At 37.1% G+C, this 18,831-nt stretch overlaps 1 protein-coding gene across 2 annotated transcripts in view; it reads left to right on the forward strand.

Moving 5' to 3' along the window:
• The window catches only part of inpp5a (inositol polyphosphate-5-phosphatase A), a 131,002-nt gene that overhangs the window by 19,207 nt on the left and 92,964 nt on the right, over positions 1–18,831 (forward strand). For both annotated transcript variants that reach the window (XM_088421475.1, XM_088421474.1), the window contains exons 2-4: positions 2,430–2,471; positions 9,693–9,793; positions 10,020–10,107. In XM_088421475.1, coding sequence (XP_088277601.1) covers positions 2,430–2,471; positions 9,693–9,793; positions 10,020–10,107 — 231 coding nt within the window. The remainder of the gene's footprint in view (positions 1–2,429; positions 2,472–9,692; positions 9,794–10,019; positions 10,108–18,831) is intronic.

An 18,831-nucleotide genomic window follows, 5' to 3' on the forward strand; every position in this document is an offset into this window, starting at 1 on the left:
AGCATTGGTCATGCAAATAATTAAATTAAACTTTATTTTCTTTTTTCGGGATTGTGGATAAATACTTGTAGACCTATTAAAGGTAAAATGTTCAATGATTAGCATGATTCAAATGATATAAGATTGCTGCATAGATAAAAATGCAGTTATTTGAAAACATACATCTTCGAGTCTCTTAGATCTCATTTGGGATTATTGAGTGAATTTACACACACAAAAAAAAAAATCGGCATCTGGGTCCAGACTGTTTAAGTAGGTCATTAAAATAAGAACAGGAGTTGAGAGAGATGGAGGAGGTAGAGAAAACTAGGTGGCTGATGGCGCCAGAGGAGAAAGTGGAGGTGTATAGTCTAGGGATGGGATGGGTTTATTTTTACCTCTCAGCCTGTATAGCATCACTCTCTAATTAACTGCAAATTACATCCTGATAAGCTGCGGATGGTGCAAAGTGCCATGGGTGGCACATAAAACTCACCAAGGAAAAGCGTCACTCACTGCCTTTTCTATTACACTGACTTGCTCTCCAGGGCCTGGGCCTCAAGCTGCCTACTGGGCTTGCGCTGAGCCAACCTGGCAAGGTCAACATCTGTTCCACAGAAAGATGGCCCACCAAAGCTGGGTCAGCCTACATCTGATCATGCTGGAAAGAACTGGAAATTTGCTGCTATCTATTTTTATTCTTTTTCACTCTTGACTTGATGTTGACCTGATCTAGAACATGCTGTATATTCCACAGATGCTTTAAGACTGTCAGCGGTGTGGTTTTATAGCCTCACACTATAGTCACCCTCTTTATTTTTTATGCTTGCAAGGTGAGTTATGAATTTGCAGAACACAGGCAATCAACAACTGAATACATTTTCTGTGCACGCCATACAGTTGATGAGCTCTGGGTTACATTGTGATACATGTGATGATTTTCTCATTTCAACGTTTTTATTACTCTGTGACTGTCTTAGATTTGCCCTCTATTTCTCTTTCTCTGTTCACGTGACTAATGACAAGGTCCAGTGCTCATGTCCTTATATAGACCTACAGTATGTGCTGTTGGATCTGGCTGAAGCTTAGATGATGGTTCATGCACACACAAGCAAACTCGCTAAGTTTGTAGATACTTTGGTAAACTACGCTCCTGAAAATGTCAACATATTAGGAATACAATGTGGAAAAAAAACATTTACTATGTCGGTGTAGCTGTAGTATATCAAATTGATATGTCGAAACATGCAGATAATAATCAGTTAGACTTAATTTGTTCCTGTGAGGTTTAGTAAGATATTTTGGCTGGGTTTCATTCTCGAATAAAGTCCGAGCAGTGGATGGTTAAACATTTGGTGCATGGGTCTCCAACAGGCTTGATTGACATTTAATCAACCTTTTAAAACCCCCATTTCCACGCCGGAGTCTTTTCAACATGCAACTGAACCATGTGCATCATCTGGAGCGATTCAGATATAATAGTCAGCGAAGAACATGACAAAAACATTAGGGAAAAAAACAAACAAACAAAAACACTTCATACTAATGACATGCTGAATTTTATGCGAGCAGATTGATACTGGTGTTTTAAGTTCAAGTTGGCTGGAACAGGTTTTGATATGACCAACCAATGAAAATGGTGACGGTGTTGACAAACTAGCTGGTTGGCTCTGAAAGGACACATTTAACATCTGATTGGTTGGAGGAAATAGCCCTAATGCTAGCATAGTTTTAAATTAAATTGGCGGTCACATCAAATTCTGAAGGAACTGGTCAGTTTATACTGTCATAGCAGGACATTGGGGAAAAAAAAAATATTGGACAAAAATAAAAAAAAACACACACACACAAAATGCAACCAAGATAAATGACACAAAGACAACAGATGGAAATAAATACTACAAACACTACCACTGTGCCCAAGTATGTAGCCGCTATCTTATTAAATATTATAGTGACCAAAATATGGACATGAAAAATATGGACATTGCAACACACTCACATGAACGCACACCCACACGTATACAAAACTGGTGCTCGTCAGACCTAGTTATTGACAGCGGGAGCACTCTCCTTAAATGGTACAGGAGACAGCTCAGGGCCCTGTCTCTTTTCCTGTAGCACAGTGGAAATGAAGTCCAGTTCTCAGAATAGCCTTTTAAAGTGGAGGACAGAGAGAGGACGGAATGGTGATACAGGCATAGCAAAATAAGGTAAAATAGACAGGATGAGGTTTGATGGCTTAACTTAAGTACTGACCATGAACAATGTCTGTGAAAGTACACTTTATGTTTCTTTTTTTTTCAAACTTTGCATAACCATGTTTGTTTCCTGGCAAAAACAACCTACACATTTTGAATCCTCCCCCAAAAATAAGATTTAGCCCTAAAGCCAATGTGTGGATAGCGATATTTTCCACCTGCGTAACAGTTTGTTTCTTCTCCTTTCAGCCTGAAAATCTGCAGAAAACATGGTTGAGGGAGTTTTATCAGGTACGTATGTACGTCTCTTTTTGACCATGTGAGTCAGAATCTTGTCTAACAAGTTAGAAATGTTTGGCATGGAACAATTAATTGTTTCTGAAATCTTCATCCCCAGGTAAACATCCTCTTAAAGCCAGCTCTGTGTACAGATGGATAATGATGATTCTATATTTACAGTTCCAAAGGGGTGGAACATTTCTGGTGATTTTTCATTTGAAGTTAAAATAAGGAACTTGGGAACTCATAAGCATATTAAACTATAGCATATTAGCATATTAAAAATGTAAGGGCACTCTAAGTTAAATCTTTTTGGAAGTATCTTGAGGAATAACATATGTTCCTACTCAACTAAGTTAATGAAATATATCTGGAGATTTTAAATACTGTATAGAGATTACTGTAATTCATCAATAGGTCAATTAACTGCTTCTGAAATGTTCAGCCTCAAATAAACATCCTGTTAAAGCCAGCTCTGTGTACATATTGATCATGATAATTCCATATCTACAGTTCCAAATGGGTGTAACATCTCTTGTCATTTTTTTATTTGAAGGAATTTTGGAAATGATAAGCATATTAAATATAGCAATCTAAATATAGAGTACAAATTTAAGGCCTCTTTGATTTTGATCTTCTTGACAGTAAATTGAAGGAAGGCATTTTGCTCCTTTTAAGATAGTAAAATATAGCTGGATATATTTAAAACATAAAGAGATCACATTCAGATTTTTTTTCCTAACATTTTTAATAACATGTCAGTCAACAACATGTTTAGCCAATACATGTACTTTAAAACTTAAGTGCATTAGACCATCGAAACACATTTTTGTGTTTGGGAAATTTTATTATGTTACGATGAAACCTACCAACGAAGCGTGCAGGTGGCTGCATCATTGATTGGTGCTCTTCTTCTTCTTCTTCTGGAAAATCGTCTCTTTGACAAGGTGGAAGGTTTTATGAACAATGAATTAGCAACCTTGTGGCCTCTGTTAAAAAGCAAGAAAATAATTTCAGTAAGCCTCTGATACTTCTTTTAACCTGTTTTATAACAGAATAATTCAAATTAAAACAACAGTTGCAGCCCCTCAACGAACAGAAGTTTTGAACCAGTATAATTCAAAATGCTTATGAGAACAGTTTCTTTAATTTTGTTATATGAATAGGGAAAATACATTTAGCCTGTTATCTTTCACTCTTATCTCCCCACCACTCCACTGTTGCAATTTTGTAAAATTTGAATGGTAAAACAGGAAGGATATACTAGGTTTTTTTTCAGTTTTTTTTTTTTTTTTAAACTGTGTCTGTGTCAACAGCATTGTGGAAAGGGCAGGGTTGCTATGCCGAGAGATTATTTGTCTGTGTCCAATAAAACCAAGCCACACTGTGTTTCCATTAGCAGTTTAAACATTTAACTTGTGCATTCAGCAGCTTCAGAGATTTTTTTCTTTGCATTTGGTTGTTTTGAGTGAAATTGCAAGACCTTAGGTTTAGAGATTACATCAGTTTGTCATGAGAATGACTGACAGAATGTAGGAAACCAATTATACAGGACTTCTAAAGGGTTTACGATAATATCTTGAGAATAACACATTTTTCTGCTAAAAATTGCAAAAAAAAAAAAGAAAATCAAGGAGGGGTATAACACATAGATATCCAAGCTCCTCTCACCACATTTTTCACATTGTATAGACATTTCTAACACTTTTGAAAAAAACATACTCTCTAATTCCAGAATGATGCAAATTTCTTGACGTCCAAAAACTGGGCATAAAACATGGAAAGAACAAAAAGCATATTGGCAAAAAGTATTTTCTAAAGCAAGTCTTTATTTGCCACGTCGACATTTCACAGTGCTCTCACCACCTGGTAACCACTGTGACATCATGTGCGAGGGCATGCACCAAACTCAAGAAACCACCAAAAGTGTGATTTGATTAAGAGTCTGTTCACTCCTTCAAATGTGTCATTTTTATGTTCCAGAACCCCTGTTTCCAGGCTATGAAGTGGCCAAAATACTGATGTTTACGGTTGCTAATAGAAAAAAAAATATGTGTTCTAAATCTTTACATAGTTGTTGTCCCAAACTATTTAAACAAGTTTGGACATTTCACAAAATTTAGACCTGAAACGTGGTCCCCATTGGCTGTGATCCTACACACATTGATTGATGTCACTCTTTTTTTGCCTTCATTGTAGACCAAAATATCTCACACATGTCCAAATATTGCCATAGAAAAACTAATTTATCTCAATACAGATTGTCCAGTTAGGCAACTTCTCCCACTATTTTTATTGGTACTGCATACACCTCAGATTAGTTCTGCTGTAATCCCTGTCCTTCACAAATTGCTGCAGGGTGGAGGGATTTATAATTATATATAGAGTAATTAGTCACCTATCAAACTGGCTTTTTTATTTTTTCAGTGGAGATACATGCCAACTATAGAATATAGTATTTTAATTTAATCGCTATCATGGAGTGCAACTGCGTGGTTGTGTTTTTATACTTTGCTCTACCAACAGAGCTGGCAGTACCCACCAAGAAAAGACGTAGAACAGAAACGCTTATCATAAAAAATATGTCACAAACGTATGACACGAAGAGAGCTGTTTGAAATGTGTCAAAATAAAATAACCCATAGTTGTATTGTCCTTGGTGAGGAAAATTAAAAACAACACAACTTGTGGCATATGAAAATATCTATCCAAAGTACAAGAAATGTCCATTTAAAAAAAAAAAAAAATGCATCCAGTTTCCATTCGTGAAGAAATCCTGAAACAGAAAAAAAGTCTTTTTTTTTGTTTGTTTTTTGTATCGAATGAGAAAACAAGTCATTATTCTGTTTCTTTTTTTTAAGTTTCTATTTTATTTTGAAAAACAAATGAACACACGATACAAGGTTTCCACCAAAAATTGTTGATTCTATCCAACCCACAAATTTAGCGTGCAGCTGGTGTTACGTTGTGGTACTCGCTTACACATCTCAGAAAAAGACACAACACCTCCTTATGTTTACGTAGCAGAGGAGAGAGAGGGAATGCTGGAGAAGAGCGTGGAGAGAGAGTGAGGTGCGGCCTGCGTGATTCAGGCTGGCCTGCATGCCAGGTCTGTGCTGTTGCCGTCTGACGTCATGGAAAAACGCATGACTCTGAACTTGTGCGTTGTGGCCGGGGAAAACCATCAACTCAAAAAAGCCACGTGAACTAAATCACTGTTGCCCATACATTTACAATACACTTATTGTTTCATCTAAGCAACCATTAACTTTATATTTACTCAGTCTCTTACAAAAGTAACTTTAATATTTTGGAAAATATATTGAATAAATATAGAGCGACGACTATTCCCAGCATGTTTAATTTTTTTCATGCACATAATCAAACCAAAAATACTAGAGACACTCTCATTACTCTTGAATCTTGAATTACGATGTATCATGCCGTCAAAAGTTTTTGGCCCATTCTTAATATTAGATTTTTGTAACGCATGCTTCAAAATGTTTTCGATACGGGTCCCAGATTAATAGACATATTGCAATCAATTGATTACAGTCATAGTTGAAGCATTATATTTTTTAGGGTTAGGGTAAATAATAATCTCTAACTTTATGCTTTTGGAATGCTGATCAGATCCGTTTTTACGCATCGGACATCTTGTGCTTGTGTTGTTGGAGGTTGGAAAACAAAGGTTAATCACACCTCATTTCGCAAGTTATCACAGCGCGTGTCTGGTCGGTGTCTATATCGGCATGCTTTCTGACTGTCGTTTAACACCAACTTAATGTAATGCAATTACAGTTAGGCCTCACTGTGAAACACAACTGCTTTAAAGCAGCTGGATGCAGTTCACAATCATTCAACGGTGACTGACCTGGAGGCCAATAAGAAAAGGCTTGCTCATTTTGTATGTGCCCTCTGAGGTTCCTATGCAACGTCCTGGAAAATAAACAAGGCAAGCTGTTAAACTCTGTTTTATCGACTTGCAACTGTAGCAAAGGTCACGGTGCCACCCTGTTTAAACCTCTGCTCCTCCTTCCCATATTGATATACTAGGAGTCTAGCTGTATATGCCAACACAGATGAACTGTGAGGGAATTCCTTGGAAGAATGCAAGTCATTCATTTTACAACACAGCTTAATCAAAGATCGCTGGCACACCTGCATAGGCTGCTTCCCTGACTATCCATATGCAGGCAACTCGTAATCTCGGCGCCAGCTACAACTGTGGGTGTGGCATACAGTATACTGAAGTAAAATTGTTTTGTTTTCAATTAGAGATGAACAATTTAATAATCTAATCACAGCCCCCTTTTATGCCAGAAGTTTTATTTTCTGCAACTACTAGTACTATATATAACAGGATATTGACTCATACTACCATTGCCCCCCAAAAAAGCATTTGAAAGGGGTAATTTCTTGTTTTAAATGATTTAGGCCTAAATGTGTCAATATGGCCAACTTTGAGCCATCACAGTTGGCCCACAATACCTGTCGGCCAATGCCGACTTGAAGCGTATTTGAACATTAGATAGGGTTTTAAATTATTGGTGTATGTTATATTAAGAATGAAATGCTCACCAAACATAATACTGTATTAAACGTAATGGAGGTTACAGGCTGAACATTTCTAGTGTAAATGTTGGCAAAAAACAATTTGGCTTGGTCGTTGTGTGCAGTGGCCTTGGGTAAATGGAGATCTGCTGCGGTAGGGTAAATATTGATTTGCATTGTACCACACTCTTGAATAGTCACACAGTCAAATTTGCATTTGGAACTTGTCTGCACCATCACAAGCCAGTGATTGTGTTGGGTCGCCACATCCAGTCTTCTAATGACCAAATTGCTCAGATGTGTGTTGAAGGTCACCATATTGTCCCGTGATGGGCATTTGCTTTAAATATTGCTTGAAAACAATTCAATTGAACAGCTGTATTTTTTTGGAATGCAGATGGGCACTTCTTTTTTCATCTGCTTTGAGAATAACTCAACAAGTGCATTAAATTGTTGTCGGCGGCAAGACGAAGTTCAACCTAATTGATGCCAAAAGCTCGCCTGACCTCACTATTTTGTAATTGTAGTTCATTTTACAATGATTTGTAGTAAATGTTCACCGATTGTCCATTTTACGATTACCATTCATTACTGTTAATTGTTTCTCAGTTTGTAAATCAATATGCAGTATCTGTCATTTATTTGGAAATTTAATCCGAGGTTGGTTTGAAGTGAGTTAAACGTACCTTAATATATTGGGATGTTTTTAGCTAATCCTTTTTTTTCTATTTGCTCCAATTGGCTCTCGTTTTACTGTGTTGCAAGTCTCTTCAGCGAAGAAAACAAATGAGAACTGTATGGCCCGTCAAGGAACTCCATGTTTAACAGGCACTTGAAACTCAAAATCACCATTAAATGGCCTTATAGCGTTGTCGTAGAGCAACAAAATGCCATTAATTAACCTCGTAGGCTTTGGAATAGGCAAATAAATTAGTGTTTGGATAAGGTCTGTTTGCCAAACCGGGGCTAAATTTACATCCTGAAAAGACAAACGAACTGCAGCTGAATTACCCAAGTAGTACACGAGAATGTACCCGCACAAGTCACATTTTCCCCTGCTATTAGTTGCAAGCTTCTTGAGAATGTGCCCTTTCCCACTTTGAGCTGACAGGTCCACTAATCTTTCCAAGTTTGAGCTGCTTTAGGCCTTCTCGATCTTGGGTCATTGAGATAAGTGACAAGCCATAGGTTGATGGAAAATCCATAGTGTTATTGCCATACATTACTTTTATTTGATTGGGCCTGTAGTGAGCATAATGCATTGCTGAGGTGGGCTGCCTGTGAAGTATCATGGCTGGTTTAGGGTCCACAGACCATTTATAGCTTCCTTGCTCCCCAACCCACAACACTCAGTGACACTGATGTATTGCCTTGTCTGCCATCCATAGGGCGACCTTGTGAGTGCCCGAATGCTGTAAATCACACTGTGGTATTGATTTTCCATTAGAGGTCGGCCTCTCTGCACACCTCAAACAGCATACTCACAAACATCTCCAAACACTCAAGTGCCTCATCGCGAGCAGATCCAACTATGAATGGTGGACTCATTTTTATGAATGCGTATTAAAATGAGTCTTAAAATATTATCATCGGTGTCGGTTTCTGGTTGACATTGCTGCCATATTTTCGCAACAGTAGCGAACGTGGTATTGGTTGGAGTGATATGTACGAACAAATATTGACATGTGAGCATCCGTCACACCCTGATGTGCATGCATTCAGCACCAGTGGCACATCCCTAAGTAACGACTAAGTGAAGGTTCCGTGTTGTGATTGTGCATCACTAAGTACCCTCTGCTATCAATTGTAAGGCACTTACTGGTCTTGCGTACGCATTGTTGCATGTCACATAGCTGTGTTAGGATTTAATTTAAAAAAAAAAAAAAGTTTGACCATGACATGTCATTCAACATGTCATGTTGAATAATATTTAATTATAATGAATTATAATATTAATATATGATATTATAATAATTGAATTTTGATATACAGTACTGAGTTGTTTTGTCAAGGGCTTTAAAAAGCTGTGCAATGGGAAGTTATTCACAATCTGTAATGTCTATCCATCTTCTATCTATCTGTCTATCTGTTTATCCATCTGTCCGTCTGTCCATCTGTCTAAGTTGAAGTGTTAGCTTTGCAGAATAATGTAAATTCTATAAAGTGTTAAAAAATGTAATTCCATTAACTTAGTTTTATCACTTCCTGTGGCAGCTGAATTCTACAAACTTTCACAAAGCACAAAATCAGAAGATGGCTGTTTACATTTGACTTTTTAAAGGTTTTATGACTGCTGATTGGAAAATGTTTGATAATGGAAAAACAAGGTTTTACTCGAGAAAATATCTCAAAAAATGCACCTATAGCTATTAATCTTTGAACATTTACCGACCATTTAGCGACAGCACTAATATATAATTTCAAATGGTTCTTGAGCAAGATACTGAACCGCCAGTTGCTGCTGATGCGGTCTCATCAGTAGGTATGAGAAGGTGATGAACTTTCAGCGCGTTGTAGGTGGAAAAGCACTATACAAGTGCAACCCTTCCCCAAGCCCAATAGGATCATCATTTGATTGTTCTGATTTGGTAGATGTTAGATCTTGACTGAGTAACATCTAGTTCCAGGTGCAATGTTTGTTCTCGTTTGACTTTAATCCTCATCTCTCCTCCCTTCCAGACAGTTCAGTCACATAAGCCTCATTTCTTAGCTGTGCACTGTCAAGAAGTGGGTGGGAAGAATTATGAGGCCTCCATGTCACACGTGGATAGTTTTGTCAAGTAAGTATACTGTAAGTCTTCGCGATAAGTCTTAGTCTTTCTCATGTGCATTCCTAGCCTTTTTACCAAATCCAACTCTTCACACTCCCTTATTTTGTTTTTAAAGATTGAATGTGTTGTTTTTCTGCTTTTACTGCTTCTGTTAAGTCTGTGCTTGCTCCAGCGGACAACTCCCTCCACTAATTGAATTACTTTTTTCGTCTTTGTGTTATTGTATTCTCGCCAGAGAGTTATTGTCCAGTGATGCCATGAAGGAGTACAGCAGAGCTCGCGTCTACCTCGATGAAAACTATAAGTCCCAGGAACATTTCACAGTAAGTATGTTTCATGTAGCAAGACACGACACGAAAGATGCAGAGTCGCATTCGTCTACAGTTTTCATAATACGTGCCCCCATTTCTGTGGCTAAGGTCACTATCTCAGATTGTAATTGATTAATTTAGCATGCTTATTTTGATTTGCATTTTTTGAAATCATTATCAGTGATTCTCAAAATTCCGCACACGTCCACTGATGGATTGTGTAAATATCACTGCATTACATTTCCTTTGAATTGTAACATATTTTTAAAACTTTTTTTCAATGCAATGCAATGCAGTGCAGTACATTGTGAAGTTCTTATTATGTAGCTCAGTTTTATTTAAAGTGAAGCTGTGGTGCTCAGAAGGAAAAATATGTTTTATCAAGAAGACTATATCCAAATGTGGGGTTTTTGTTTGTGTGTTTTGCTGGTTCTATAAAGCATGCCTAAAAGGATGGAAATCATTGGTAGACAACATGCATACAGGCATACTTGCCAGGAGGGGGTGGAGGTAAGACCAGGCCTCATTGGCAGCCCAACCTTCCTGTCATTGACTCCCATTAGCACAGTATATTTTCATGCTCATATTATAACCAATCTGAGTCAGTTTCACAATTTTTAATAAAGATGGAAAATCCTTTATTCCATCCTTATTGTAAGACAAATTGATATCCGTCACAATCTCACCAAGAAAATTATTCGCCTTGAATGAGAGACAGAGGAATCGGCTGTCAACAAGGACATGGCACGTCTCCGCCCTTTCATGTCAAGTATCCTTGTACGAATGTGTTCTCAACAAGTAATTTCTTCTAGCCGTTTTAAGCTTTCTTTAATACAACCAGTGCAACACATTTTTAATGAGTCTTTCAAAACTCTTTTCCTTTCAAGCATTGATTTTGCCACAGTTTTTTTTTTTTTCATTTTTGTATCAGAAAATACTTAGGTGGATTATTAATCAGCAACATTTTTTGTCCTATATTTTACAATGGTAACGTTGCAACTGCCTAATGTTACTGTACATTGTTTTCACAATAGTTTTATTTATTCATGGAGCATAACCTCTGTGTCTTTTTGTGAACACTTGGGCCTAATACAACAATATATTTTAATGCTGGGGATTTTATTGGAACTTGGAGCGCTAAGTATTGTTTCAGGTCATAGGTGTCGAACTCTAGTCCTTGAGGGCCGGTGTCCTGCTTTCTAAACTTTTCTTTTAAACACATCTGATTCAAATGTTTGAACTGCTGCCATCAGACAGACGCTACTGGAGCCTGAGGAACTGGACTGTGAGGCTGGCTAACAGCTTCTAACCACAGAGCATCAGGATTCTGAATGAATCCCTCACACACTAATCTACCTCATTATCAGTCAATTAACGCATGCACCTTACAAATCTTGCACAGTGCAGGAGATATATTATTTTACACTATCATCTTCTTATGTTACTAGTTTCTTCCACTCCATCTACACCATAATATGTTCAGAATGTTAGTCTATTCCTATTACTGTTTTTTTTTTTTTTTCAATCGCCTGCTTTATTATTATATTTGTGTGAAATGTAAATTTGCTCGGGGAAGTGAACAGTATAAGAATTTCATTGTGTGGTGTGGCTATGCATATGGCAATCGAACTCTTGAATCACTTTCAAGCTCCTGTAGAGCTGACAAATGAGCTAATAATTTGAATCAGGTGTGTTTAGGAGAGAAAACAATGAAACATGCAGGACACTGGTCCTCGAGGACTGGAGTTCAACACCTATTAGTATTAAGTACCACCTTTTAGGTTTGAGAACCACTGCTTTAGGATAGACGTCACTGACCGACAGCCCAGATGCGGCTCTCCATTTCATTTCATGTTTCCTTGACCTTTTTTAAAACAAACTAAAAGGCTAAAAATCTAATACAGGCTCATTCATAACATGATGAAGTTCCCACATCGGTAAGTTATGTATCTTAAAATATTTGTGTAGCTCTAGCTACACACCCAGTCCATAAACAAACACAGTGCAGCTCTGCTTGTGGCTACCAGACATCATGGCTCACCATGTGTTTAAAAAAAAAAAAAAACTTGCAGCCTCTCCCAGTCCTGATTAAGCCATCATTGGCAATCACCGTTGTTGCTTCTTTTCTTTATTTTTCTAAGTTATGCTATTAGTCTTCTGTTACTTCTGTAGTTGTCCATAACATAAATTAAAAAAAAAGACAACGTATTTATCATGCACATTTCTTAGAAGACAACGTTTAATATAGTGCTTCCTTTGAAATGCCATTGAACAAGGATCCCTTGTTCCCTTAATGTACCAATTACTTTAGCTACATGCAAAAGTGTGACTTACAAAGCGTGATTTGATATAATTGATTATGGAATTTGAACAGTAAATTAATACCCGTCCCGTTCTATTATGGCACAGGATGTACTAATGAAATATAACCACGAGGTGGCAGTAGAGGTTTGTATTTTTTAACTGGCCTCATATTTTAACAAGCCCTTTTTATTCATGACATAAATCGAGAACTAACCCCCTCCTTTTTTGTCACAATCTTTTAATTTACCAGAGCCAATACCACAATAATGGTTTATTTAAATGAGCTATAATTAAATACAATCGGTGCTAACATTTTCGCTTAAACCTGTTTAAAAAAAATGCAATACTTGTTGCAATCTCAAATCAATCAGAAGGGTTTTTTTCCTGTCCATATTAACTCTTAGTAGTTACTGTGATAACTATGTTTAAACTTTTTATTGGATATTATGTTATGTGACACTATAATCCGGTTTTAAATTTAGATAAAACACAGTTTATAATCTTTGGCACCAGGCAAACAAATGACCAAATTCAAATTATATCAATTCAAATAGAATGAATACATGAAATAACATTTCTTGGAATTATAATCGAAGCAAACTTATGCTGGAAAGTTCACATTAATATATATCAAAAACTGTAGGTATCCTCTTTAAAACCAAACATTACCTCTCGAACAATCTGCATGCTCATTATATTGCTCATTATTACCGCAATACCTTACATACTGTGTGGGGATATGGGAGCACAACAAATGATACCATCAGTCCGTTTATGAATGCCAGAGAAGACAAGCTGTAATTATGCATTATTGACCACTCAATATACAGTATGTGGAACCAACCAATCAATTATCAAATTAAATACTCTCAAATTGTACGACTTTGTCGAATCTAAAATGGCACAAACATTATAAAGCATACAATAACCGACTTTGTTTGAAGTATTTGGAAGCTCTTTAAACTCAGAGGGAGTTGCTGTTATAGTTCAAGGGTAATAAGTGACTTTAAAAAGATCAAGCATAAAACAAGTGTTTTCCCCTGTGAAAGGTGTTGAACTATAAAATAAAACTGAAAATGTGTCACATTTTAAAGAGATTTAACAAATACATGTGAGAATCAGTTATAAATATGCTTATCTGTACATGTATGAAAGTTACTTTTTTGTTTTTGTATATTTATGCGTGATTATTTGAAAGCATTTACGAGTCACGCTCTCTTTGTTTCGGGATAGTTTAATCTCTTGGATGAGATGGTGGCAAATTATTAATTTTCCTTCCTTGCTGAAGTGGGGTATTTTCAATATGTCATTTTCTTTTTAGCACTGCACAGTATTTGATCCGTTATACCATTAACAACGAGTTCGAAAATAAACTTACAAAAATGAACATGTTAGTAAAAAAAAACATGTTTTATAGCTTTAAAGGTACAAATCTCCTTGAAACATTTCGCAATTTTGTGCAGTTGGAGTATTTTTTTCAACGCTCCTGTAACAGAGGCGCTATTTGTCCGCTTGGTGGAGCCAAAGACTCAAACTCACTCGACAGAATTTAGACCCCGTTTTTCCATCCTCCCGCAACCACTATACTTAAGACATCATGGGTTTAACTTCAAGTATGGTTTATGTTACATTGAAAGCACACTTTGAAGCGTCTACTCTGCAGTCCCACTAGACTAGTCCTTGTGCAAAAAAAAAAAAATAAAAAAATCTGATGAAGCAATTCATAGTGGTTCAGAAAGCGTTGAGGTCACAATCCTTGTGTGGTTGTCGAGATGGGTCTATCGTCGTTCTCCAGCACGTTTTCAGCATTTCCACCACGCTTCACTGCACCTCCACAAACGCTCATAAATCACAGCTCCCGCTGAGTCACATATGCTCTTTAAAAGAATATTACAAACGCTGGCCTTTTGGAAATGTAATTATGTGCCATTCCATATCGTGGCATTATGAGCTGCTTATTTAATAGTGTTTGTGTATAGATTAACCTTTTTGTTGTATTTTTACTCTCATCAAATAGAGATCGCAATTTGCTCTTGTCTATGAGAATCGCCTTGTGGAAAAGAGAAACAACGGATGTCCTTTTTGTTTCGATTGAAATTCAGGCTACAGTAAATATGAATAGACTCTTCAGTCTTCCTCACCCCGGGCTTGCCATTTAGCTTTGATGACATCACTCATATTTGTTTTCTCAAGCTTCGATTTCTCTCCTCCTGCTACGGGATAATTGTTTGTTGTCTGTCATCTGTCAATTTTCAGATAATGTAAGTTGGAATTTTTCTTGGGTGCAATTGTATTCCGTATGCAGTTTCTTGGTGTCTTAGGACCTGCAAGTGAATTTGTTTGATTGACTGTGAGTATGGTAATGCAGAGAGTGTATGTTAAGAGAAAGGTCAGCTTGTTTGTTTGCGCATGTGTGTGCGTCATGTGTGGGAGTAAAAGTGTTTTTCACTTGTATTGACACATTTGCAAAATTACATGAGCTTATTTTTACCTCCTGAAACAGTTCATTTCCTTTTATTCAACAAATCGAATGTTTGCCAGTGATTGATTTTGATTTTTTACAAAAGAGTAAAAACAAAAAATAAAATGGAAGAAAGAAAATGAACATTGGAATATATCACAGATCAACAGTTTAACTGTTCGAAAAGAATAGGAAGACTTACAAAAACGTTTTCAAGTCCCACCCATTGTTTTCTTTATATTATTACTCGTGTCATATTTAGACACATGTTTTTTATATATACAGAAATATAATGTGATACATTTCAAATTAAAGCAATAGGCAAAACCCAACATCTAACAGTTGCAAAATTTCCTCAGGTTCCCATGTCAATTTCTAATTCTTCTTTTTTTCTGTAAAACTTTCTTTTTTTTAATCCCTCCTTAAACACAGACAATAATCCACAGTGTCTTCCTTAACATTTTTTTAATTGCAATTTAATACTTACTATTTGAAAAACAATTCTAAACACAGAAGACCAGATAATTTACAGGTTTTTTGATGTTCAACTTTTTTCTTTACTTAAATCCAAGCTGTGCTTAGCAACACATTACTTTCTTCTCTAGAAACATTAGATTTCAGACAATTCTCGCCCCATAAGTTTTGGTGGCTGAAACAGCACGTTTGTGTGAGCATGGTTTGTTACAATTTGATCAGTAGCAACGGCAACCGTATTTGGCCGTCAGCATCAAATGTGCAGTCATTTACATCTTTCAAACCAGTCTATACGGAGCACTCGCAGCCTGCTAGCTTGCGGCTAAATTATGCCAGACAGAGTTGTATTACAGTCTGAGCCACTAGTAAAGCCACAGTGTGTCGACGTAAACCGACATCACACAACGCAATATAAATTACCTTTGCAAAGTTTTCCTCCTTACGCTTTCCTTAACTAAAAGAAACATGATGACCTCCATCCAAACGGCAGCCCTCATGTAATATAATTAGCGATTATTAGACCTATGATTATATAACCAAAAATTGTTGCAAGAACACATTTGTTTGTGTGTTATAATAATTTATAGTGGTTTTTACCATTAACAATGCACTAAATTCTACAAACTTTACTTTTAAATTCGTCAACATCAATATCCGTAATTTGTTAGCGTCCAGAAATGGTGATTGAACATAATTGCAGAACAATTTTGTGGTATTTGTATTGCAAGTTGGGGGCAACAGTTGCAGTATAAAAACTAGTCAGGCTGTTATGACTTCAAAATAAAAGTGTGTCAAGGCATTTTTGTCCATTTATTGTTCGGTAAAAAAAGGTTTAGTTTGAAGTTGGCCTTTACAGAGAATGTCCGTGTTTTAGTGTCATGCAGAGCATATCTTTGCTTCAATTGATTTGATACACAGGCAGTCCTCTGGTTCCGTTTCTACGTTGGGGATGGAGTTGGAATTTCCATGCAAGTCAGATTTAACCCTGTAATTCACTAAAATTCCCGCTAAATGTCTATTAAATACATGTCGGCATCTCACCTTTTTCTGACCTTTTGATGATAAACAGCTTAGGAACAGGTCAGGGGTTGACTCATTTGACTTTGAGGGTGGAGTGTTCCAGAAGCTGTGGAGAAGTTATTTAAAAAAAATCTTTTCAATGTTTATAATAATGTAATTGTAAATGTATTTCACCGACTCCAATCATAGGAACAAAACAGAACTTGATGCTGAATCTCACCAAAAAGGCATGCCTTCACATTCGACATGGTGGGAAAGAACTTGAGTGACACGATTCTTCTCTGACTGGGAGGGGGTGTTTTACAGCTCCGTTAAGGTATACAGCAGGTAAAATGTCAATTAGGAAGGCCCGCCCTGATAACTCAACTCCCAATCCACTTGTTCTTGGCCATTAATATTTATTGTGGGCCTAGCCCTGGAGGTACTGCTCATGTCATCTGGAATGATGTTCTCTAATGCCTGCTCCTGTTCTCACTTATTGACACACACTTATACTGTGAAGTCTGAAGAGTTGCACGGGCATGCCAGCACACTTGTCCAGAATGTGAACAAAGGAAACATGATCTAATCAAGCTTGACTGTAACACACAGCAATCGTTATTGGTTTCTTCTACCTCAGTTTCTTCAAAGAGTTTTAATGGGGAATTAAAGGCAACTCTCAACTGTGGTCTACTGGACAGAATTGAGAGCAATGACAGACATAAATCAGCCTATGTGGCTTGACAGGGTACAGACGATATATCCTTCCACAGTGTGTGTGCGCTTGTGCTTGTGTGTTCGTGGGTGTGTGTGACAGTATCTGAGTAATAAACACAGGCTAAATTTACTAACAGATGCCTCGTAATCAACAATTTAATCAATCCGTGTTTAGGTAACACTTCACAGCCTCATGAAAATGAATGCAGAACAAGAACCCAAGTTTGTGAGCTTGTGGTGACGTCCGTTGTGGCATGATTGTCCCAATGCACACAGCAAGGTCCACCAAAAAATGCTGCTGTCACATCAAACACATTTGCAATGAACTTGATAGGTATCGATCTTATCCACATGTGAGTAACAGAGTGTAACTGTATCGACCTAGTGAAAAAATATTGTGATGCATAAAAAGCTAAATCAGACCTCCAAATATAAGGTACTACAAAAATTATATACATTTATCACATTTTTTCACGTATTGTCCTGTGATACAGTACAATGGGTTTTTTTTTGCATTTTTGTTTGTTTTTCATTTATTAATACAGTAATTTATTTTTCCGTTCATTGTATACGTAAAATCCCTTATTTTACTTTGAATAAACTTTTCTCTGGCAGTCATTAGGATTTGCTCACATTTTCACTGTTTAAATTCTTTCAAAGTGCAAACTTTTTTAGAAGGCCAGCAAAAATGTTGCGCACAAAAAAAAAAAAGCCCACGAAAGCTAAACTCCATTATAGTGATGGAACCCTGTCATAATTGAATATAGAAACAAATGTGAATTTTCCGTAATGTGAATTTATTTATAAAATTTTACAATATACACAATTAGTTTATTTATTTATTTATTTATTTAATTTTTCTACAGGAGCTGCTCCTTGCTATCAAAAGGAAAAAAATACCAAAGCGACTTTAGGTGCATGTAATGACATACAGCGGTCTTGTTGTGTATCCAAGGATTTAAAACAAATAATTCAAAGTAGTAGTGGCTATTTTATTTGATTGCTACATCGTCCTCAGTACATAATAATCTATGGTCCAACAAGCAGATCTGTCAACAGATGCCCGTAGCTCAGCTTCACTCTGCTCTTGAGGTGACTCCTTAATTCTCTTCCAGGCAGCATGCTGTAATGCAATCATCATACCGCCTTGCTCAGCTAGGAATTTATGAACACTTAGTGTCCCTCTGTGCTGACAAGGCCTCGGCGTATGTTTACAGTATAGCTCAGAACAGTGTTTCACTTGCATTTATCACCTTTTTAAACAGCATCCTATATCACTCCCTGTTCTGTTTTTATGGTAAAACAAAACTGGGCTGCATGTAGAAATTGTATTCAGCAGGAGAAAGCCGAGCGCGAGAGAAAGTGGGGTCAAAGACGAGGGGTCCCTGTGTACAGTCTGTTGGTTTTACACACGGAGGTTAACTAGCGGGAGCTGTTTTCCCCCTCCGGGCTTATAAGCAGGTTAAAATATTGCAAACTAAATCTAAGTGAGCTCTTATTTCAATATGGTGAGAAGTGCGGCACCGGCTGAGGCCACATGAATGGAGTAGATGTCAGCTCTGTAATATCGCTGGGCAATAACTCTCCTCAACCATCACTCATACTCTTAGGCCAGACATAAGTGCAAAGACACGTTCATATGCACAGTGTCAAAGTGGAATAAACACTAATGCAAGCAGGCACACTATCATGCATCCACTCATGACACGTTTTCAGCAACAATCAATGAATCTGCCATCAGCTGTGAGTTATGCGCTTTAGGGAGAGAGCATTTACTGATA

Source organism: Hippichthys cyanospilos, chromosome 8 (assembly GCF_059441005.1).
Source record: "Hippichthys cyanospilos isolate Australia breed blue-spotted pipefish chromosome 8, RoL_Hcya_1.0, whole genome shotgun sequence".
In the NCBI taxonomy this organism is placed as follows: domain Eukaryota; kingdom Metazoa; phylum Chordata; class Actinopteri; order Syngnathiformes; family Syngnathidae; genus Hippichthys; species Hippichthys cyanospilos.